At 45.1% G+C, this 23,870-nt stretch overlaps 1 protein-coding gene across 1 annotated transcript in view; it reads right to left on the bottom strand.

The window, feature by feature from the left end:
• Positions 1-23,870, bottom strand: part of PCCA (propionyl-CoA carboxylase subunit alpha) — a 3,020,006-nt gene that overhangs the window by 50,397 nt on the left and 2,945,739 nt on the right. The window contains exon 23 of the mRNA XM_069637005.1: positions 6,796-6,873. Within this exon, the coding sequence (XP_069493106.1) occupies positions 6,796-6,873 (78 nt within the window). The remainder of the gene's footprint in view (positions 1-6,795; positions 6,874-23,870) is intronic.

The raw sequence follows: 23,870 nt of genomic DNA on the forward strand, positions 1-23,870 counted from the left end.
GTTGACAGTAGGTCCGAGAACCAGAGTTGTGCCAGCCAGGAGGCGCTATGAGGATTATCTTCAAGTTCCTGATCTTGCTCACCACCTTTTGCACCAGCATTGTGGTTGGGAATGCATATGCCCACATCCCGTCCCAGTGTATCTGGAGTGCGTCCCCCTAGAGAGTTGCATCCCTTCCTCCCAAGGTTGCGAATTGCCGACACGTCTGGTTGTTTACCATCGCAAATAGGTCTGTGGTGGGGTGGCCCCATCTGCTGAAAACTTCCTTGTAGACTCTCCCATTCAGCTGCCACTCGTAACTGTCGGCGGCCAGGCAACTGAGTCTGTCTGCTTCCAGGTTGGATTCTCTGGGAAGGTGGACCGCCGAGATCCACACCTCCTGACTGATAGCCCATTCCCAGATTTCCAGGGCCAAAGAGCACAGCTGTGGGGATATGGTGCCCCCTGTTGGTTGATATAGTACATGCAGGTCGTTTTGTCTGTCTGAATGCACACAGACCTGCCCTTGATGGTAGGGAGAAAGGACTTGAGGGCCAACTAGATTCCCAAAAGTTCCAGCCAGTTGATGTGATTCTGCTGGTCCGTCTGGGTCCAATGGCCATGCACCGAGCGCGTTCCCAGAGTGGCTCCCCACCCATGGAGGGAGGAGAATGGGGTGGATGGAACCATCTGCCCACCAAGGTGTCCTCCCCTTGCAGCCACCATTTGAGATTGTGGTCCATATGCTGTGGGTTGGAGTCCTAGGCCCCCTGATGGCCCGACTCCTGATCCCAGGAATTCGTAAAATGCAACTGAAGCCTCCTCATGCAGAGCCTGGTGTACGGGACCACCAGGAGGCATGCTGCCAGCACGCCCAGAAGGTGTTCACACCAACAAGCCATGGTTATTGACTTGCTGTGCAAATGGAAGACGGCAGTCCGAATCACTGTAACCTTGTGCCCTGTGGGGAATACCCTCTGCTGCTGTGGGTCCCACAACAGGCTCAGAAACACTAGCAACTGTGTAGGGATGAGCTGGGATTTCTGGTAGTTGATTGAAAACCCCAACCCCAGGTCGAATAGGGTGGAGATGAGCCTGTCCGCTTAGGTAAAGATTCAGCGAAGACAAATCCAACATCACTCGCAGGCCAGCCTGGTTCATCTTTTGAATAGCAAAGATGCCGGAGTAAAATCCCTGCCCCCGCTGGGGGGGGAGGGACCTCCTCTACTGCTTTGCTCTCTACAAGGGAGAAAATGTCTGCTAGGAGTGATGGTTTACCGATCTGTGGGAGAGGGGGGAGAACTCGGGAGAGGAGAACGAAGAGGTTACCCGGAGGCCCCAGGTCACAACTGAGATGACCCTTGCGTCCGCAAAGTTTGCCCGCCAAGCCTGACTGCAGGGCCAGCCTGCCCTCGACTGGGGTGCTGCGGACCTGAAAAGAATTGTCATTGTTTCTTCTAGTCAGAGGGTGATGAATGCAGAGGGGGACTGGAGGAACCCCTTATTTGAGGCTTTGTGGTTTTTCGTCTGTGCGGACTGCTGACTCAGGCTGTCTGGCTTTGCGGTCCTGGAACCCGCAGAAGCCACCAAAAGATCGCCTCTTGTGTGAGCGACATTGTGCCTGTGAGAAAGGCTTAGCTACTGGCTGGGTAAGAATCGCTGTCTGAGAGCTGTTGTTCTTCTTGTCCAGCTCTTCATCAGTTGTGGAGTGGAAAAGATCACCCCCTTCGAATGGAAGTTCCAGGATTCTATTCTGAACATTCGAGTTGAACCTGGTAGCTTTAAGTCAGGCAGTGCACCTCATGTCCGTTGCCAGACAGATCACCATGTTAGCCGTGTCGATGTGGGCTACAGTGGCCTCCATAATGTCCTGTGCAACGGGTTTTGCCTCAGCTAGGCCCGCTTTGAATGAGGCTGGTCTGTCCGTAGGGATGTTAGGCAGAAAGTCTGTGATTTCCCTCCAAAGGCATTGATTAGCCACAGCCAGGATGGCGTCTACGTTGGCCTGCCTCAGATGTAGACCAGCATTAGAGTAGACCTTCTTGCCGTATGATTCAAGTGTCTTTTCCTCCTTGTTCAAGAGGGCTGTCATTACAGTACTAGATAAGGACGCCTGGGGCTTGGCATTCATGGATGCTGCAGTGATAACAGATGACAGAGGTTGTGGGTGGGTAGAGAGTAGCATGCTGTCCCCCTCAGCCTGAGCATCCAGCTTCTTGTTAACCGGTTGCGTGGACCCTTCTTGGCTAAAGCCTCCACATCCTTCTGTAGAGGGATGCCAGACCTCGCCTCTGCCCCGATGCTCAGGACCTCTGCCAGAACTCCTGCCGCAGGGAGCTCCTTCTGCGACTGGGGGATGCCCAGGCATTCCTCCAGGCCAGCAATCCTGTAATGTAAGGCTTTTGCTGAGGAAGGTGTGTCCTGCTATTCCTCATCTGTGTCCTGATGGTCATCTGCCCCCGGGTGGTGGAGGGATGGGTGGGTGGATATTGACCCCAGCATCCTTTGGAGGCACTTCCAGTATGGGGGTGTGCACCTGTACCGGAGCTGCTGGAACCTCAGGAGTGGGCTGCTCCGGAGGTGGAGCCGGAGGTATCAGCTGTGCTTGCCAGACGGAGCCGGAGGCAACATGTCCTTGATAATGCCCCTGACAATGGTGCTCATTTGTGGGGACCGCATGAGAGACACGTATTTGTCGAAAAACATGTCCTCACAGGCTGGCTGGGTGCGATCCTGCACAGGGGTCGGTGGCGGATACGCCTGCTGCCTCCCCATCCCTTGTCCGTACATAGAGTCACTGTACCCGGAACCCGGGATGTTGGGATAAGACATGGTCCTGGTGACAGGCATCATTGGAACCCAGTCTGCCCTTGGAGTAAAGCTTCTCTTCTGTTGATCACCGGGCTGCTGGGCCTCCGCTGCTGCCTGCTTGGGTTCACGGCTTTGATGATTGGGAGTGGCAGCCATCTTGTCTCGTGCCGCCACCATTTTGTCCGTGCCGCCAGCACGTGGACCTTTAGCCGGCATGTTCCCGGGCTCGGCCTGCATGCCTGTCTGCACCGGCTCTGCCCCGCCCCGCACCTCAGGTGTTTACCCAGTAGGCTGTGCTGGCTGTGCGTATAGGCGGCCCCTCTGGTAAGAATGCGGTATCAGGGCACGCCCCCTCAGGAAGAGTCCCAGTAGTAGTACAGCTCACAGGCCCCTCGGGTGTGGAGCCGGTAGGGCCCTTGGACCCCTCAGCCATGAGGCCGGTAGCTGTGTGAGCCTCTGTGCTTCCTGAGCGGGTGCGAGGGGCGAATTTTACTCCTCCCGCTAGAGGCCTTCCCCAGGAAGGAATCGCCGCTGTGGGGTGCTTTGGAGAAAAAGGCACCTACCTTCTTTGTCTTCCTCCGGACGTAGTCCTTGATGTTCTGTGGAGTAATCCTGTTGAACAGCTCTTTCCAACACGCGAGCCAGTGTTTAAGCGACCTGGGAGTGAGTGTGTCACACGCGGAGCACCAGTCCCATCCGTGGTCTTCACCACGGCACCAGAGACCCAATGCATGCAGATCTGCTGTGGGGAAGGAACCATTGCAAAACAGGCACCTGCTAAAGCCTGTCAAGGCCGACATGCGCTGGGGACAAACTAGGGCACTGGTGGACGGTGTTCCCAAATCTGCAAAAGAAAAAAGAAAAGATTTTGGGGAAAGCGCGTGGAATTGTGAGGCTTGAGGCCTCACCCAGGAGCGCTGGTGGTAGCGGTCTGTTCCCGTTGTCATGGGAAAGGGGACTGAGGTGTGGCACCGGTGGGCAGGGTTAAGGGAGTTTGCGCTTCCGGGGGCGCGCCAGTAAATTTAATGGGGAAATATGTTTTTCTGGTGGAAAAAAGGTTCAGTTTCCGTCCCCCGCAAGGGACGTCCATACAGGATGGAGGAAAGGGGATGGGACGGAGGAGTAACAACTGCTAAAGATAACAAATATTTTGCTACATTTCTGCAAGAGGGTAAATTTATGAAGCAGTATTCCGCTGGTACCCACATTGGACAAACAAAACACATTACCTGCTGAGAAGCAAACTGGGAATCCTTGAAGAGTGACAGTACCGTGCTGAATGAGCTGGACTGTGCCAATGCACAGTTAAACCTTTGCAAAAAATGGTTTATTGGCACAGTTTCTGGAAGCAAGTAGTTTGAAATAATGTGGCCCAATGGAGAAAACCACACCTGCAATCTTATCGAGTACATCCTGCCAACGGAACCACCCAAATTTCCTTAGGTGCAATGCCATGGTAGTCTATAAAGTGAGTTATAATAGGAGTGAATGTGGTGCTTTCGGGGCAAGGGCGCAGTGTTTAGCGCCACTCTGGGGGTTCTGAGGACTCGCTGCTCCCTGCAGGCCATGCCCGCTTGCCCATTTTCTGCCGGCAAAGTCCCTGCAGTGGTGAAGCCTGCGGCGGGGCAAGGGCACGGGGGTGTTTGGCGCTGCAGGTGTCCGGCACAGCGGGGCCCTAAGGCAAACCAAAGCAAGGCTAAGCCGGAACGTCCCCCTGAAGTCCTTCTGAGGATACGAAGTGAGCGCAAGGTTACAACAAGCTGAAATTGAGCTGAAGACTCCAGTGGAACCTTGAGGGGATGATTGTTGGGCCAGTAATTAGGCACAACAGTAACGCCGGACCGCTTGTTGAGTCCTCGCCCATCTCTCCTTTTCCCCCGCTCCTCTTTTGCACACAGCTCACCACCCAGCCAGCTAAACAGAACCAACCAGAGCACAAGTCCCAGCGCAAGATATTGGCTGTGAGGAGGCAGCGGGAACAGATCACAGGGCATCTGATAACAGCCCCAGCAATCCTGGGGAGGAGGTTTATTCCCTGATAGAAGAGATCCACCAATGTCTGAGTTTCAGACAAGAACCTCTGGGAGGGGCATGAATTGCACCGGAGGACTGTCACAGAGGAGAGATGCTCAGCAGCATAGGGGGCTCGCCTGCCATCTGCCAGGGGGGAGGCCGCACAGCTATAAACCCAGAAGACTTAGCCACTAATGGAAGAATGTCCATCACTTGAGGGAAATCTGCATGAATGGATATGGCCAAGGGCAAAGCAACAGGACCTGCAGGTGTAAATGACTTCTCTCCCTCAATCTTATGTAGCATACTGCGGTAATGTGACCCCCCGCCCCCCTCGATTCCAACTTGATATCTACCAGACCCACCCAGTCTCGTCCACCTGATCTGATAAACCTTGGAATGGCGAAGTTGCCTACACCAGTGATGGAGGAGGTCACCTCAGCTGTCCCCAACAAATGCACCCGCCATTAAAGTTTATCCGTGTGACCACAAGACCGGCTCCTGATTCTCCGCTGGTTCCTGGCTCTCAAACAGTCCATCCCATGCGCTCCTCTGTACCATATTGTCTGGTCCCATTTGACACAGCAATCTACAACACATTGAAGACAAACTCCCTTTTAGCTCCTCTTGTGGCGCCTGGAGTGAGAACTTGTCGATCATGTACTCACGGCTAGCTCTTTCTCCGTCGAACTCCTTTCAGGGCCCCCCAGTCCCTAAATCACGCAACCACCTATGGCATTGATACCACCATTGATTTTCCCGCAGAGGATGTACGCAAAGTCCAGGGGTGTAACTGTAACTAAGTGCTTGCCGAGCTGGCAGCTATTAGGAAACTCTTACTTGTCATGATAGAGGCCCAGGGAAGGAGAGGAGGGGCCTGCAGGGGGAGCTCCCCAACGCCTCACTTGCTGCGAGGAGGTTTAATAATCTATCTGCGGAATGCCCTATAGAATGTTATAATCCGAGCTCTGTAACCCCTGTAGCGAACACTGTCCATCACAATCCGGACCCTGTGAGACTCCATTCAAACAGTAAGGCTCCGAAACTCAAGTTAACGACCACCCTACTGGAGGCCCGTGACTCAAGTACTATGGGTACCAAATGGGCCAGCATGGAGGAGATTAGAGCACACAGCTCACGCTATAGAGGGAGCATTTTTAAGTGCCGTGAAGAGGGGAGGCCCAAAAGTGCTACAGTATATCTCCACTGGGTACCCATATTGGCTGGGAACAAGAAAGAACCAAGGGACGCCCTCTTAAACAAATGTTTACACCGGTTACGTTTTGTTAGAGGCTGCGCTTTTGTGTCCAGGGAAGCCATGGTGTGCTGCTGTAGAGTAGTGAGCAAGGGCAAGAACCCCCACGACACCGGAAAACTGGAATTCTGAGACTGGAGAGTGGCCAACGGTGTCCTGGGAAGTAGTGGGTTGGTGGCCCCGATGGCCAAGAGCAGGATCTCTATTAGCCCATTCTCCCACTCTGGTCTTTTTGCCCCACTTGGAACTATTCCGTTTACCACGCCACTAACTGGCGCAAATATTATTTCCCTTGGGGAGGAGGCTTGGTGGGGACTAAAGTGGCTGGCCCAGGTATTCCTTGGAACTTCAAATTGGGCCATGACTATAATCAAAGGGCTCACCCAACCATTGTGTTTCCTGCCACCGATTTCCTTATACTCCTGCTGCCTGCTTTCCCTTTTTTGTTTTTCTTTTGGTATGTTGTATTATGTACACCAAGTATATTATTGTGATAGGATGTACTTTGATGGCCGAACAAAGTTAGTTGATTGATTGATTGAATGTGTTGCTTTAGATCTATTTTCCATCACTTCATAAGACTTTTATAGTTTGGGGATTGTATTCTCCCAAAATTAAAAGTGCATCTTTTAAGAGCTCCACTTAGTGAATGAATGCCTAATGCCTTGCAACTGCCCTTGATAGTTTGTCCATGTCCTAATTTTTTAAAAAATGTATCAAAAACAAACATATTGTACCTTGCCAGTTTTGAGCGCTGTCATACTGTTCTGCATCTTCATAGCTTCAATTACACAGATCTCCTGACCTTCTGCCACCTGGTGAAAAAGCACATAATGCGTGAATACTTCAAAAAAGTTCCATGACGTGGTTACATTTCTTTAAGAAACTAAAACATTTCATTTCTAGTGATTAAAGCTGGTATGATTTCAATTTCACGAGGAAAGTTGTGATAGTGAGAAAATTAACACTTTATATTCGTCCATACCCATTAACAAAATGTTTAAAACAATACAATCAATACCCGAAACTGCAAAAAAGACGAAAAAGAATAAAATCAAAATAACAATTTACTAAAAAAAAAACAAAAACACTTCACTGAAACTTCCCAATTCTTATTAACAACTTGGCTAACCAGCTCTTAATCGGCAAAGCCCATTTAAAAGCAAATTGATACACCTTTACGAAAGCCTTGCAAGTCTTTTGAAAGCAGCTTTTACAAATTCACAAACATCCAAAATAAAATGAATATCTTTGTGGTTCATAAATAAGCACCTAGACCCAACTTAATTTTTAATAAAATGTCTCTTAAGCCATAACCTTCTAAGATCGGAAAAATCAGGGCAGACCAGCAGAAAATGTAAAGGATCTTCCTCAATAGACAAACCTGCAAGGAAACTCCTTGTCACACCCCCAACCAATGTATGAGGGGCTTCAGTGGGAACACGTTAAACCGGGTCATTAAAATCATCCTTCTGTGCTCTGGTGATCTAAGAGTTCCTTTATCACTTTTCCCAGCTGAAACTTAGCTTAAAGTCGCAAATGTAATTGATGGACGTTTAACTAGCTCATTTCAGCATCACATTCTGGCTGTTTCGTCCTAATTTTAAGGACGGGCTTAGTTAATGCCCTATTGCAAACCGAGCCACAGTCAAAGCCCCATTTCTTCAGTAGAACTGTGACAATTTTGAACTGAGAAAACACGTCATGTGCTGGTGAAGAAACTATTTCTGCAACCTCAGGGTTCTCATTGCCATTTGATTGTGCTTTTAAGAAAAAACTCTTGTGTTCGGCTAGAAATGCGATGCTGTATATGCCCAGTAGTAGCCTCGAGGCATCACCTGAGGTACGAGGGGAGAGACCCACCACCTTCCTTAAAAACTGGTTTTGGATAAACTCCAGGCTTGAACAGTTAAAATAATCCCAGACAATTCAGTGGCGTGATAGTGAACCTTCTCAATGGCGAAAAAAGTCTTTTAGAAATAATGCAGCATGCAGAAACAGGCAATTTTTCCTAACGGAAATAAGTAACATTTATATAGAGCTTACCATGGGCCTGCAGCTTTGCAGCGCTGTGCACGATTTGGTCGTAGCAGAATTCTTCAAGGCCAAATTGACCATGGTCAATTTTGCCACAGACAATTTTGCCACAGCCAAATCTGGCTAAACTTAAACCACCCACTGCCCCCAATACACCCCTCACCCCCTACGTAACATTTTGGCGTCTGCTTATGTTCTGACCCTGTGGCGTCAGTTCCATCCCCGTCGTACGCGGGTTGGATCCGACGCTGCACTGTCTGCTTTTCTTTTTTTTTTCGTCCCCTGCCTCTAAACCTCCGGAAGTGGGGGGCGGGGGGACACCCGCGACCACCAAAGGCCATCACTACCAAAAATGGGGAGTGGGGGACACCCCCGCTCCCCATGTTTGGTAGTGATTACCCAATCTGATCGTTTTGAATCGATCGAAAGGTACTGGCTGAATTCAGACAGATGTACCATACGATCAATTCGAAACTATCAGATTGGGTAATGCCATACAGAAGAGGTGTTAGGTTATCATGTGAAGGGCATTATTAGCCCAGCTTCTACCTCCCCATTCCTAACAATATCTCTACAAAACGCCACTATACAAGCAGGACACTGATGCCATGGATTAACTTTGGTAGGGTGCTCTCCCTTCTACATTTGGGGGGCACAATTCCATTTTATGAGGAGAGCCCTGTGTTTGGACTCCTGAGCAGCATGCTTCCTGACCAGAAAAAAGTACATTCATAAAGTATTAAGAGGGGAAAGGAAACTGCAATGCTCAAAAGGCGAGTTGTTGGGGATGAGGGTACTGAAGAAGGGTGCATGCATGTGTTTCTCTCGCTGTGTCCTAGGCTGCATTAGTTAGTGCTGCAGAGATCAAATGTGTCCCTTTGACAGCTGAGCTAATGAGACTGGTTAAATAGGGATCTTTCCTATGTTGTTACTATGTGATGATTCCCTGCCGATGGAATGAAATAACATGTGCATCTTTAGAGAAGCTCGACATTGTTGGGAGTGATACAGTTCAACTCTTGAAAGTGAGGTATCTGGCATAGCCATGATAACAAAGGGTGCTAACTTTAGGGTTGTGGCTAAAATGGTGCCCCAGGGTGGGCCTAGCGTTACTGAAAGAGATTGAGGGATTAGCCCCTATAATCGCTACATAAGGACTCTGGAGTTCGAGGTGCACACAAGCTCTCCTACAGGCCCCATTCTGCTACCATTTGACTCCTTTTTTCCCTAGCACATCCTTGCTACACAAACCCGACAGGTCTACTGAAGTAGGCCATCTTGAACTGCACAGAAGAAGTGAGCCAACAGCATTCCTCCTACCAACCAGTAAGGGGCGGGTTGGCCGAGAGTCACACTGTGTCTTCCCTATTCCCCTACTGCATGAATTGCGTACTCGGATAACAGTCGGATCACTGCCATGAATCCTTTGCAGGGCATGTACCTTTTCCAAATTAATCACACCCACATTTTTCATTCATGGGATTTTCAGAAAGAATGAAGTCTTTCGACACTGGTGATGGGATAATGGTGGGACCTGCAGTGCCCTGCCTGTGTGTTGAGGGCTGTTCTGGCCCACACCACCTGACAGGCTTGGACAGCAGTAAAACCGACCCAGTGTGGCACAGCAGCAAAGGAATGCTTTTCTGTATTTCCTCTCCACCAGGCGCTACTTACAGGTGACATAAAATACCACTCAAATTATGTAATGATGGCCTCTATCTTTCCACCTTGTCTGCCCTTTATATTTGTTGGAAGGCAGATGGTGTCCGCTCTTTAGCTATTTGTTTCAGACTTATTAACTACTTAACAGATTTTTTCAGAGCCTGGCTGTCTCTTGTTTCATTATGCATCCACAGTCCATGGGCACTCGAGAGCAGTAGAGAGACTTCATGAAGTAGGAGTCTTCCCCTTAAGAGTAACCACGGTGTAGTGTGTAATTACCAGTCCGGGCTTGGGGTGGGATTCTAGCCTAGTCCTTGTACAATGACCAACTTGATTAATTTTAGCACCAATTTAAATAAGGAGTTGGTTTTGCTCACAAATTAAATTACATCAGATCTCTAGAAATCGTTTGGGCACACTCAAAGACTGAGATTAAGGGCATCACAAAATGAAATGCTTCTCCATAGTGGATATCCCTGAAACACACTAAAAAATGTCGGGTTGTATTTGTGTGCATGCCGATTCACCCCTTCAAAATCAATCAAAACTGGGAGGTTGTAAACAGACTATTGCATCTATATCCTAAAAGAACATTAAGATTGTAGTGCAATTTAAGTAACAGTTTCCCTTGACAGATTCATATCTACTGAAGAGGGGGGTACAGAAGTGAGGGCTTGGAAACAAAATAGAAGACATTTTTTGTTTTTCCAGTAATTTTACTCTTATAGGGAACTGCTTGGATATTGTGCAATCATGTTGACCTGAATTTAGAATCTCCATTCTGTGGGATTATAATCATTCCTAGGTCACAGAGTTTACACATGCCAGGACGGCCCCTGCACTTGTTTTTTTTCATCAGAGAGAGACCTTACCAGGAATGTTTGGAAATTAAAATGCCTTCTTCTTACATTCAAAGTGTACATTTGTCACATAATGAAACACTATTAGTCTACTCAATTTTGGTCTTAATCCTGCTTTGCAAGAATACGAAGAAAATTATTCATTACAAGCAAATAATCACATGTATGCATAAGCATTGTATGGACCGTAAGAGTTGTAATGCACTTATCTTATGTGCTTCGTTTTTAAGGCTGTCCAGAAGCAAAAAAGATTGCCTGCAAGTGATACTTTTTCACCAGGAGCGAATGATTGCTCGGTGCCCTTGAGGTATACTAGCATTCTCCACTCCCCGCAGCACTGCCCGTGCGGGCCCATTACGTGGCAGCTGTGCATCACACCCTTGGGATTCCTCTGCCCTAGCACTTAGCCAGTGGCCTCCTCCCTTGGCAACGCTTGACACTTGTCACGGTTTGTAACACCGCACACGCCAGCTAGGGAACTCCTTCCCCTACAGTGGATGTGACGCACTATAAAGCGCCATTTATTTTGAATATACTACAGATTCTTTTTGAGTAGGCCTCCAAACCGTCTCGCACCCAACCTCCACAAACACCCTGTGTCACAACGGATTAGGAACCAGGCAGGTATGTATCAACAAGATATTTATCAATTTATTATTTAATGAAAAAGGAAAACCAAACAATTTCAGAGCCACCAATGTTGTGGCAACACAAATGCAATGATCTCTACAGAACAATTAGGTTAAGATATCCTATTACAAGCCACACAGTCCTTTAATGGCAAAACATAAAGAACAATTTTTACCAAGTGATAGCACCAACAGTTCAGCACTGCCCCCGGCAAAACTCACCCCCAAACATCAGCTAAACTTGATTCCTTTGAATGGAAGGCAGTGGCAATGAGTAGGAATAGAGAGAGAAAAACGGATTTGGTGTAAAGCCCACCACCACAAGATGGGAAGCTAGCAAAGAAAGTAAAAACTTGTTTTGGAGCAAAATGGAAAAATGGGATTTTGATTATTACTCACAAGTGCTAGGGGACCGAATAAAAGGAAATTCAAATTGCTTATACTTTAGGAGATAGGGAAAGTTTAGAGAATACTAAACAGCACGCCAGGGCAACAATCGAAATTAAGTGGGAAAATCGGTTTTGGGAGAAAGCAAAAGCAAAAGGGAAAAATACAGTGGAAAATGTAAATTCGTTTACATTGAGTTTACAATGACATGCAGTGCAGGGAAGGGGTTTAGTTTAAAATAGGAAAATCGGTTTTCAATTACAAGGACAGAAGCATATAATAGGTAGACTTCTAGGCAAAAGGGATTGCTCACAATGGAAAAATGGTTTGGGGTTTAATAGGACAGATGCCAATGGGAATTCGTTTGTTAATGCACACAATACACGGACAAATTTGGTTTTCAGTTACAAGGAGACTAATTCTTTTGAGGCAACACCTTAATGACTATAATAATTAAATACAACACCAGGGACATGATGGTTGATTTCGAACTTCAACAATCTTGAACCGTGAATTTCAATGGGGGAATTAAGTGATTTACTAAAAAAATAATGCTAGGAATTTACACAGGCAACTGAGTTTTTTTTAAGGTGATCTACTAACATACACAGGATAATAATAGATTCTTCTATGGGAAGGTGACTGAATTACACTGGGAATTTTTAGGGTTTTCAATGGGAGAAATATTGGATGCAATGCTACAACAATGAAGGGCTTATGCAATTTAGGGCTGGGGTATATGCTACTTACAAAGCAATCCTTGGTTTAGGATTCAGGAAAGCCAGCAGTATCCCAGGGCACTCTGGACAGCTAGGGCAAGGGGTGTGGTCACTGCACTCTCAGAGATGGTAAGGTTCAGCTGCCTTCTCTCCGTAGTCCTTCTCCTGTCTCCCCGGATTTTGGTCTCTGTTCCCCTGTCCTAGTACAGCCCCCCTTATATAGTATTAATGACATCACTAACTTTACAAGCTAGGGGGAGTACCCTGTAGTTATCCCTGCCGCTCGGATAGGACAGTTTCCCATTCCTCTCTCCACCCCCTGGCATGATTGGTTCATGTGAGGAGAGCAGCATCTGTCTGTCTGTATTTATTACAATTCTTTGTTCTCGTTACCACTTTTTAGCAAAAACTAGTTATGTTTCATAACTTCATAATTATACTAGCCCCTCCCATATGAACTAGATAAGCGGTTTTAGTTGGTCACAGGGAATTAGGTAAGCCGATCGCTAACTCTGTACGAAGTTGCATGGCCCTTTGGAACATTTTTGTTATTTTCATAAAATGTACAATAGTTATGACTCTACAAATGATCAAGCGTGTTCCTAATTTCAATTTACATCTTTCCACCAACTGTCACATTTGTCCCATTTTTAGATCAGCCAGAGAACTACTATAACTGGCCCTTTCAGTCCCCAAAGTCCTAGGAAAATGCAATTTATACCTTCAAAAGTGCCTGGAATTTACATGAAAAAATAGCATAAAATGAAATCAGTCTTTTAATGTCAATTGGGAGTGTCGGTCCCCCTTGTGGGAGGGCCGCCTCATCCCCCACAGCGATTTGCCTTCCTCTGGGCTCAGCCGGTGACCAGAGATTTTTATTAGGCCCTTTGAACTTTGCAGTTTGCTCTTTGAGGTGGGTGCAGGAAGGGCTCACACCTCCTGGTCAAGCTTTAGCCACATTTGACCTTCTTTGAAATCTCTGGGCTCCTGCTTTCATGTCTGGCAGAGCAGGGAATTAGAAGCCCTCAGCACCATCATACTGGTAGGTGCGACTTCCTGCTAGAAGCGGGGCTTTTAATTCTGAAGTTTCCTGCCTCAGCCCAAACTGGTTTTTCCTGTAGTAAGTGTCTCTTCAAATGTGACTGGAGTCTTGTGGGTTGGAACATAATAATTTGCTTGGGCTAACCACCCACCACCCTCCATTATATTTCCCTGACATTTTCTGTGTGAGCAGTGCTACCTTTTCAATGTGGCTTTTTAAAGCCGTTTTTCTTTTCACACGTGTGCAGGCTTTTTGCTTCTAATATTTAAAACCCTGTCTTGCAGGTCACAGAATGTTTGATTTCTCATTTTTGAGCAAGTTTGCTTTTGCCGTTGTTCCATTGATAATGAGGGGTAGGCCCCCTTACACATGGTTCTTTAATTTGACGCGAACAAAAGAAGAAACCAAGCCGTTTTTCGTTTGCAGTGTTTAAAGGGCTGCTGTTCAAGGGAAAGGGAAAGCAAAAGCAGTTTCTGATTTTAGTGTTGAAATTCTTGCACCTGATGTGAATTAAGGCCGCTTTTGGATGCAGTGTATAACTTCTTGCTATTCCGGTGAAATAAAAACAAAGCAGGGCCGTTTTTGCTTATCGTGTTCCAAGGCTTGCCACTCATGTGAAATAAAAGGAAAGCAGGCTGATTTTGGTGGCAGTGTTTAAATGTGGCTTTTCAGGTGAAAGGGATTGCTGTTTATGAGGCCTTTATTGCACCCCACACACTTGCCCATACCCTGCCCCCCGCCCCGCCTCCCTTTCCTTCCTGCACTCCTCTCCACTGCACTTGCACCTCCGAATGTCACAAGGCCTAGTAGGACCACAATTGTATATTTACTGTTTTTGCCATTGCTCTTTACTCCCCTTGCTGCCTCCCCACTTTGCCTTGTGGTCCTGGGAACCACCATTTTGCTGTATAAAAAATACCATACATTCTATTATGAGCAAACCAAGTTATACATAATACATTTTATGTTCTTAAAGTAGCAAAGTGGATTTACATCTGTAAATGGTGGTTAGAAAATAAGTATGACATAGTTTTCAATGTTTCCTAAACATTTTAGGGCTTTTTTTATATAAAAAAAACTAACTTTTTTCCAGGTCTTCAAAATTTCACATCACTAATAGCAATGCTATCACCAAATTGAAAGTGTTTGGGGAAAGGCATTCCTGCACAACTTTACAAAACTCAGTTATCAATCTGAAATAGCATTGAAACCAAAATAAAAGGAAACAGAGATTAGGTTTCTTATTCTATGGTTATGTATTTATTATGGCGTACACTGCGAACATTGCAAATCAAATTATGTCTAGGTGCTTGCATGTTACAGACTATAAAAAAAGATAATACTGTACAACACCCACAGGGTTCAGCATTTTTTCTAAAGCATGCTAGATTTAGGGAGAAATTATTTGTATCTTTGTACGACTGTTGTATTTTCCTTTTTATTAACATATTAACAGTGGACATGTCATTTTAAACAAATGACGGACATAGGAAGCTGCACATATGATTGGCGCAATCCCTCAGTAGGGTCCCTTTACAATAGAGGGTGGATGTATAAATGAGAGAAAAACAGTTGATAAAGTAGTGGTTTAAAGGCACAGGATGAAGACGGAGACTGGTGACAGACATACATAGAACAAACAACAGGGCTATCATGCTTTAACGTGTAGTTGGTATATAGAATTACATGTATTACATATATTTGGCACACAGTCAGGGGGCCAGGCTAAGTGAGTCTATTGCATGTGAAATCTTGTCTTAACCAGCTGTACTGATAGTCTGCCTTAATGACCAGTGCATGCAGGTTTGGGGCAATGGAGCCATTCCAGTGGCAGGTTATGATAGATATAAGAAGTGGAAAGGGGGAAGGACATGGTGGGGGACAGAGGTGCAGGGGAGAGCGTAGGATCGCAGAGTTCGAGAGGGGGGACAGGGAGATGTAGTCAGCAGAATGGAAGAGGTCAAGACTGGATATTTTATAGATGAGGAGCAGAGATGTAACATTTAAAATGAATCATTTTGCATGGAGAGTCTTTCAGCCTGGTATTGGTGTGTAGAGGTGGGGTGGTTCTTTATAGGTTGCAGAAGGTGCGTTTTGAGTACTATGTTTAGTGAAGAGAAGGGGTATAAGGGCAGACCAATGCATAAGCTTGAATAGTAGTCAAGTCTGTGACGTACAAGGGAAGAGATGAGTTTAATGGAGTGGTAGGTCGGGTGAGCGCTTGGATTTTTCTTAAACTGAGAAGGTTCATCTTGGCAGCAGTGGCAGTTGCCGTGATGAAGTGCTGGAGTATAAGATTGTAGTCAAAGACCGCTCCAGCATTGCGAGATTTGGGTGAAGGGGTTGGGAGGGTGTAGAAAGCACTGAAGGCAGGGTGAAGAATAAATTACCTCCAGAAACGTTCTTTCTGATAGACACAATATTATTACCAGAGTCTCTTCACCTTGGGAAATAGTCGCAAAAAACAGCCTGTTCCGAAAAGGGCTTCTCAGTCACCAGCTGGAGGCTTGCAGCTCAGGGGATGGCTCCAGCATTACTTCTTGGTGCCGTGTCGTACCAGAAGTAATGTCCTTCATACATATACTCCAAGCTGCCAGCCCCATTTCCTTCAGTTCTGCTCTTTTGACTCTGGCGATGGCATGGTGCAGCAGAACTGCCAAATGGAAAAAAGCAGCAGTTCATTGCAAAAATTCCTATCTAATACTTCTATTTAGCGAGTAAGGAAAGAGGACGATGAGGAATACTGTATCAATCAGAAAGAAAATGAACACAGAGAAGTAATTTGACCACGGAGTGGTCTTTCTAAATCTAACTGTCATGCACCATCCGCACACAAGTGCGTGCAGGGGCTGACAGGCTCAGCCGGACCCGGAAGCGCAGGATGAGGAGAACGGTAAGTGTGTAGGTGCGTGTCCGTTGGTGTGTGTGTTTTGTGTATGTATGTGTTTTGGATTAGGGGAGTCTTAGGTGGGGAGGGATGGGGCAGGGGCTGAGAGAGGGAGGTTCAGGCAGCAAAACCCATCATTTGGAGGGAATACGGCAGGGGATATTCGGGGGAGGAGCAATGGGCGGTGAAAGTCGCCCAATTTATTTTTTTTAAACGCTCATTTTAAAGCTCTCCAGAGAAACAGACTGTTGACAATGCATGACAAAGCTGGTATTGCGATCAAGTGAAAATCGGTCATTGTAATTCGGTCTTTTTTTTCTGGAGAGCTTTAAAATGAGGTCTTATCACATAGAACCAAGTGATAGTCCTTGGTAAAGGTTTGAAGAGAGAACCAGGTAGCAGGCTGGCAAATATGCAGCAGAGCGACTCCCCTTTGTAAAGCAGACCTATGTAGTTGGCCTCGTAAAATGAGAACAGGGCCTTGCTGTGCCAACTCGTAACTGGTTTTAATACAGGGTGTGATGCATCTAGAGATGGTCGGATTTGTAAGGAGGAAAGAACACCGGAAAGTTAATCTTTTGCTTGAAGATGGAACTTCCTTGGAAAGAAAGGATGGCTGCACACCTAAGGTAAAATTGAGGCGAGATAGACAAAGCCTGCGGCTAAGAAGCTCTTCTTGCTATTGTCAGAGCAACCAAGAAGGCCACCTTTAGGGCCAATAAGTGTAACGTGCAAGAGTGAAAGGGCTCAAAAGGAGCCATCACCAAATAAGTGTTAACCAAATTAAGGTCCAAAGAGAGAATACTGGGAGGAAAGACATTTTTAAGATCTTTCAGGACCGGCAAAACCATTGGAACCATAAATGGCACATTTGCTCAAGCGTCCTTCTAAAAACAAAGTGCTGTGAGATCACCTTTCACTGTGCCAATGTTTACCCTGTTTTGCCCAGTGACAACAACAACTTCAATGCTGTGCTGACATAGAACAAAAAAGAGTTACGCTCTTTATCACAACACCAGGTAGTAATCTTGTTCTTGTGACAAAACAGGTGGTTTTAGTCAACAGGTACCTAGCTGAGAGAATCACACAAATAGCCAACTAAGAAAAATCCCAATTCTAATATCACAACCTCTCGATTGCCAGGCAATAAGGCTCGGCACCCTGCTATTGGAGTATTGCACTGTGCTGCAGGTTTCCAACAGCAGATTCTCTCTTTTTGGGATCCTCCAAGGAAGGTACATCAGTGTGACCAGGATGACTGGATAACGGGTAACCTGCTCCCAGGTTAGGTATGATTAAGGTCACAGTTATCCTCTGCCTCGCCAGATCATCTTTGAAATCCCCCAAAGAAAGCTTCCTGTACAGAAGGCCCTGCACTTCTTGCTTGCAGGTGATCACAAACACGTAAATCTGGGGAAGCTTCCACATGGAGACGATCCCCTCCACAATCTTCATTTTCAGCTTCTACTTGTGTGCCATTCCCAGGAGGGGACTCATGGTGTCCATCTGAGTGTACAGACTGCCAGTAAGGAAAGACGCTGTCAGTCAACTCATTTTTTCGATTGCTCAAAAGCAAAGGACCAAGACCTCCTTGTCTAGCTTGAGCAACCCCACAAAACCCACCTTGTTAATGTAGTGCATGGCGGTGTTGTTTCTGAGGATCATGGATGTCAATCCTTTGATTGATGGTTAATAGGAGTGCAATCCCAGACAAACTGCCCTGAACTCCAGCAAGTTGATTTGGAAGGACTTCTCCTGGACCATCCTGCAGACCACTAACTGAGAGAACCTACAGATGACCCCCTCTACCCCCCCCCCCAGCTTATCAGGAACACGTCGATGACCAGGATAACAGCAAGCTATGGCTGTTGGAACATTACCACCATGAAGGAGGTTGGCCCGTGATGCCCAAGAAAGCAGGTCTTTGCAGACCTATGGAGGGCCTCTTATGTCCCAAATGAGCTGGGATCATTGGATTCTCAGGGACCACTTAGGTCACTGCAGACACGGTCTTGTTCCAGAACTATGAAGATGCAGGATTGTATGAACCTCAGCATCCTAAAGGAAACCTGAGCCAGGAATCCCCCATTTGGTTGGAAAAGGGTAACCATGGTCTGGGTGCTTGTTACCTCCTCTGGGTGAGCGAAAGCCATACATTGATCCATAGCCAGGATGGCCCATATAAACTGCATGCATTTGGAGGCGGTCAAGAATGACTTCTTTAGGTTTATGGAAAAGCCTAGCTCATAAAAGGTGTGGGCACATCATCCTAACTAGTCCAGAGCCATCCTCTTTCGATCGGCCCATAGATGCCAGTCATCGGCATAGGGGAAGACATGCACCTTCCCCCTGTGAAGATGGGCATCCACCAATGCCATGACCTTCGCGAATACTTGCAGTCCAAATGGCAGCCCAGAAAACTAACAGTGAGAGCTTCCCACTACAAGACAAAAGTACTTCATGTCGAAGCTCAAAGATCTGGCTTGTACCCAAGACGACTTGATACAAAACCCTGAAAAAGTCAAAGCCAAAGTGGCCAAAGAAGATTGGATTAAAACGTGTGAAATGGCAACAGCAAACAAATTATTACGTCATCTACCACCAACCACTAATAAGCTGAAACTTCCGCTGAACTATTGTATAAAATTTCCAAACGAGAACCTTCAGAAAGTTTTTATGAAAATTAGATTAAATTTTACTCCAAATCAAGAAATTCGGGCCATTCGCTCTCAAACAGCTTTGAAAACTTGCAGACTCTATTCCAACATTGAAATGGTGGAAACTGCAAGACACCTGCTCCTGAACTGCCCTAAAACAGCCTACTTGCGGGAAGCCTTTTTGTTGCCTCTATTCAACGACTCTTCACTCAGAGAAGAAGACCTATGGTGGTGTCGCTTGGTAGCAGGAGAAAAGACAAAATGGTCAATCGTCGCAGCTAAGATGCTGGAAGCAGCATTGAAAAAGGCCACAGGGACTGAAAATTCATCTATTGGTTAACTACTCAAGCTAGACCTTTCTGGTCGCAATCATGAACCTTTACATATACATTTACTGTGAATTGTGTCTTGTAAAAATCTATTTTCTTTGGTTATAATCAAGTACATAAAAAAAATAAAACTTACCTCCACTGTTTGGCAGTGTATATGGATGGGAAAGTATGGACCCTGCAGATTTCAATAACACAAGCCAGTCATGCAACTCCACAACCTAGAGGATCTGTTCCCCAAGGTGACCTTTGTGAATCCATATTTTCATAGGAGCTTGCTAATGAGCCTCTGGTATAGAATGGGTCTGAGGTCCAGTCTTTCTTTGGTACACAGAAGTAAAAGAAGTACCAGCCCTTACTGACTTCCTCTATTGGAAGAAGCTCTACCCCCCCCTTTGGCATAAGCTGAGCTATTTACTAAAGCAGAAGCGGTTCCTAAGGGAAGGAGGGTTTTGTTGTAAGGGGTTCAACAAGAAAGGCAGTAAGTATCCTTGGTCCACAATCTGTAGGACTCATTGGTTTGAAGTGATCAGTGCCCTGCTCTCCTATAGATTTGAATTGTGCCCCTCTCAGGAGAACATAATGACCTATAAAGGAAAATATTAATGCAGTTTAGAAGTCGGAGCATTGTTGCCACTTTGGAGAATGTAAAGTTTACTTCCCCCGATGTTGCTGTGGTTGGTGCTTCCTTTAAAACCCAATGCCCTTAGGAGGGAAGGAATAATGGTCTATACCTTCCTCTCACAGAGAAGAAAGAAGCAGAAGGTGTTGTCAGACCTAAAGATTTGGAGGCCTGACCAGGGCCTTGAATGTCTGCAGACTTATCTGCTTTAGCGCCAAAAAAGCCATTGCTATCAAACGGCATGTCTAAAAGCTGTGTTTGCATGCCCACTATGAAAGTGGACAACCTGGTCCAGAAGTGACACCACAACTGCTTTTGTACCCTTGGAAGTATCCAGATCACTTGCTTTCTGGAGATCCCTCTGCAACTGCAGGAGGGAATTCTCAGATTGCTAGTCTTCAAGTTCATTGTGCAATTTATAGTCTTCCTCCATGCTGGCAGAGCATTCCACACCATAAGGAATGTTTTCTCTTTCATCCAGAGAAAAGATATGCCTAACCTTTTAAACCATCAAGCCCTATCTCCAACTCAAATAATGGGAAGGGTGGAGTCATCGATAAGGATAGGCTTTGATGAAGCCAGGAGCCTTAGAACTAAAGCGGAGGGATGGTTGCCACTGGTGTCTATGACCTTTGATGCAGACTCTGAGAGATGAGCGCTGCCGGTGCAGAGGACGAGAAATAGGCTCCAGACAGCATGCAATCAGGGATGAAGACGCGGATGCCTTTGGTTCTTTTGTCTGCTTACTGGGGCCCAAGATCTTTGCTGAGGAAGTGGCGCTTTTGCTTACAAGGGCTGTCTTTGTTTAAGGTAACTGCGGTCATGGTCTTTAGTCTCTGATGAATGCTCCAATTCCTAAATTGTATCTTAACTATCAAAAAGTATCTCAACATTTTCTTTTTTTAACAAGGTTTTGGGTGCTAGCACCTATATGTCAACAACAGTGCCCCAAACGTGAAACAGAAAAGCATTAAATCTTACTCCAAACACTCCACAATGGTGCTGCACTCTCAATGGCCAGCCAAGAATTGTAACATATTAAAGGGGATACACGTTTTATATATATTTGGCGAGTTATATTTGAACTCCTTTCAATATAAGACCGACCAACCAATCATCAAGTTCTCATAATGTCCAGCTTTATTGATGACATTTAATATTGAAATTAAGAGATAAACACGATACGACGCGTTTCACAGCACCCTTGCTGCTTGTTCACATACAAAGATTAAAACACCCAGTAGTGGTACATATACAAACACCAAGTCTCTATGGTTTTCGTTCACCGGTTGTCCTTTTTCTCTTTCATCAATACATGTTTAAGCCTGTTGAGTAAGCTATGAAAGACTGTGGCAGCCATTTTGTAACAGGTTTCTATTGTTTTAGATCACTCGCTTTAGCACTCGCTTTAGCATACACCTTGTAAGGTATGTATTTTAAAAAGACGCTGGAGGGAGAAGAAAGCTTGAAGTAACTCGAGAGGCAACTTAAGAATGCTTAGTCAATATGCCCATTTGTTATACCAATTCGCTAATTTTGCAAGACATTAATTTTGCGTATATGGACAAAATAGCAATTAAATAGCAAACATGCAAATTTAGAATGCTAAGTGCATGCAATTTGCAGCTTCCATGGCCGTTTCTATTATTCTAAAGTGCTAAGTGCTTATACTTTAGGACTGGCATTGTCATTCTCATCAAAACCATTAAGGTAGAGCTCAAGATATTTTACAAGATTGGGCAGGTAGCAGTTAAGTAACAAAGGTGCTGGCTTAAAATGCTTAATGCATAATATTTATAACTGCCATTACAATTTCAAATGCTTTAAAGTGCTTAGTGCATATACTTCATAGCTGCCACCATCATTCTCGTAAAATGCATTGTGCCAAAACTCGAGATCTTTCATGTCTCTAAAGTGCACAGTGCATAATAGCAAATTACAGCTTAATCATTTGCTCAATACAAAATATCTTGAATTTTAGCTTCACCACAGCATAATGTAACACCAACTGCATGAATTACATTATATAATCAAATGCACAACAACATAAATAGAAACCATTGCCATATTGTTAATGATTTTTCTTCATAAAAGAATTACAATAACTTGATAAATCTTTACTTGAAGTGAATAAAATGCAAAAACCTGATCGCATAATAAAGTGCATAGTGCCAACTCCTCTAACAGGAACAAAAATGTGCATAACGCTAATTCCATAAAATGCTGATTAGGCTTTTTATCCTTTCAGGTTTCAATAGGATATTTTTTAGTGCAGAGAAAACTAAAACCACATTAAGAAAATGTGTCGCAAATTAGTGAAAATCGAGTAAAAAAAGATCAAATATACTTTTAGTGAAACACAATTACATGAAAAAACAACTAGCTAATTCAAATTCTCATTCTGTGCAAATAGGCAATCCTTTTTTGAGATGAAGCATTGGGTAGAAAGATACTTTAATCTATTCAATTTGAACAACCTATGGATTTAAAAAGTTCAGGTTCCTAAGAACGTATAGAGTTCCTCATCAAGGTTATGTCCCTTTGGCTTTTTAATTTCAAGGTCTAAGATGAACTTGGTTTCCATGTGGTGTAATTGAAGCTCTCAGTTACCCCTCATGGATTTTCCTTAATGTGATGCAGACCAAAGAATCTCAGGCTTTCAATCTTACCCTCATGGAAATCTCAAAAATGTACGGCCATAGGGTACGATGCATCGAAATTCTTAATGGCTCGCATGTGCTGCAAAATTTCAGTTTCAGTTTGCCAATGGTACTCCCAATGTACCAAAGGTCACATGAGAACATAGACAACGAATTCTGTGTTGCACATAATTCTTGTTTTTAATTCTACCATATGGCCTAGTAACGGGTGCACGTAGTTCGTTCTGTTAGAAGCATGTTGCCACTATTTACACTTTGTACATTTAAAGAAACCACAGGTATTGCTATTTAGCCAAGAAGCAGAGTTCAAGGTTTTGGTCACTGGGGACATGTAGCTGCTTACGAGTAAGTCTTTAATGGAGGTTGAGTTTCTAAAAGTAATCTTTGCTGTTCCTCTAGATGTGATGACAAAATGTCATCAGATAACAATACATGCCAATGTCGATATAATATCTTGCGAATAGCATTGGAGTGAGTGCCATATGTAAGGATTAGTCAAATTACATTATCTTTTCGACTTCTTCTGATGTTCGATTAGTTAGAGGTAAAGTAGTATGATTCAAATTGCAAGCTTTCAAATAAGCTCTCTCTAATATGGCTTTCGGGAATCTCCGTTTGACAAAGTTCATTGCAGTGTATTTGTATTCTTTGTCAAAACATTCTAGTCTTGAGCAATTACACTGAATTCTCACAAATTCCATATTTGGTATACTTCATTTTAATAGCATTGGATGATTGCTACTAGCAAAAAGCGGCACGTTTGAGCTGGTCGGTTTGCGATACAGCTCAGTGATGATTTCATTTTTGTCTGACTTTACCATTGTCCCAGGGGACATGGGCTAGTTTGCTCAGTTTTTGTAGACGCCACTTGTTTCAGGCGCATTCAGTGGATTTTGTTATCTGCAATAATACATCCTTGCGGAGCATATTATAAAATATACAGAATGAAGTTCAATTATACCAATCAAACAATACCTAGACTAAATGTTGATGTCAAGATTTTAGGAAAGATCCCTACCATCAGATTGTATAGGGTAGCTCTGTTATTGGTACATCCCAACCAGTGCGGATTCATAGGAGGACGGAATACTATGATTAACCTATGCTGCCTGAATCATGTGATGGATCAGGTGAAAGACGCAGAGAGGGGGAAATGGCAGCAGCATCCTTCAACGCAATGAGGGCCTTCGATTCACTGGAATGGGAATTACTGTTTAAGGCGCTGGGAGCCTTTGGTTTTGGGAACATCTGACGATGGTTACAGCTTTTAAACAATATGCCGGTGACCAGGGTGAAAATTAATGATTGCTTACTGCAGCAC

Source organism: Ambystoma mexicanum, chromosome 7p (genome assembly GCF_040938575.1).
Source record: "Ambystoma mexicanum isolate Mex_15411 chromosome 7p, UKY_AmexF1_1, whole genome shotgun sequence".
Taxonomy (NCBI): Eukaryota; Metazoa; Chordata; class Amphibia; order Caudata; family Ambystomatidae; genus Ambystoma; species Ambystoma mexicanum.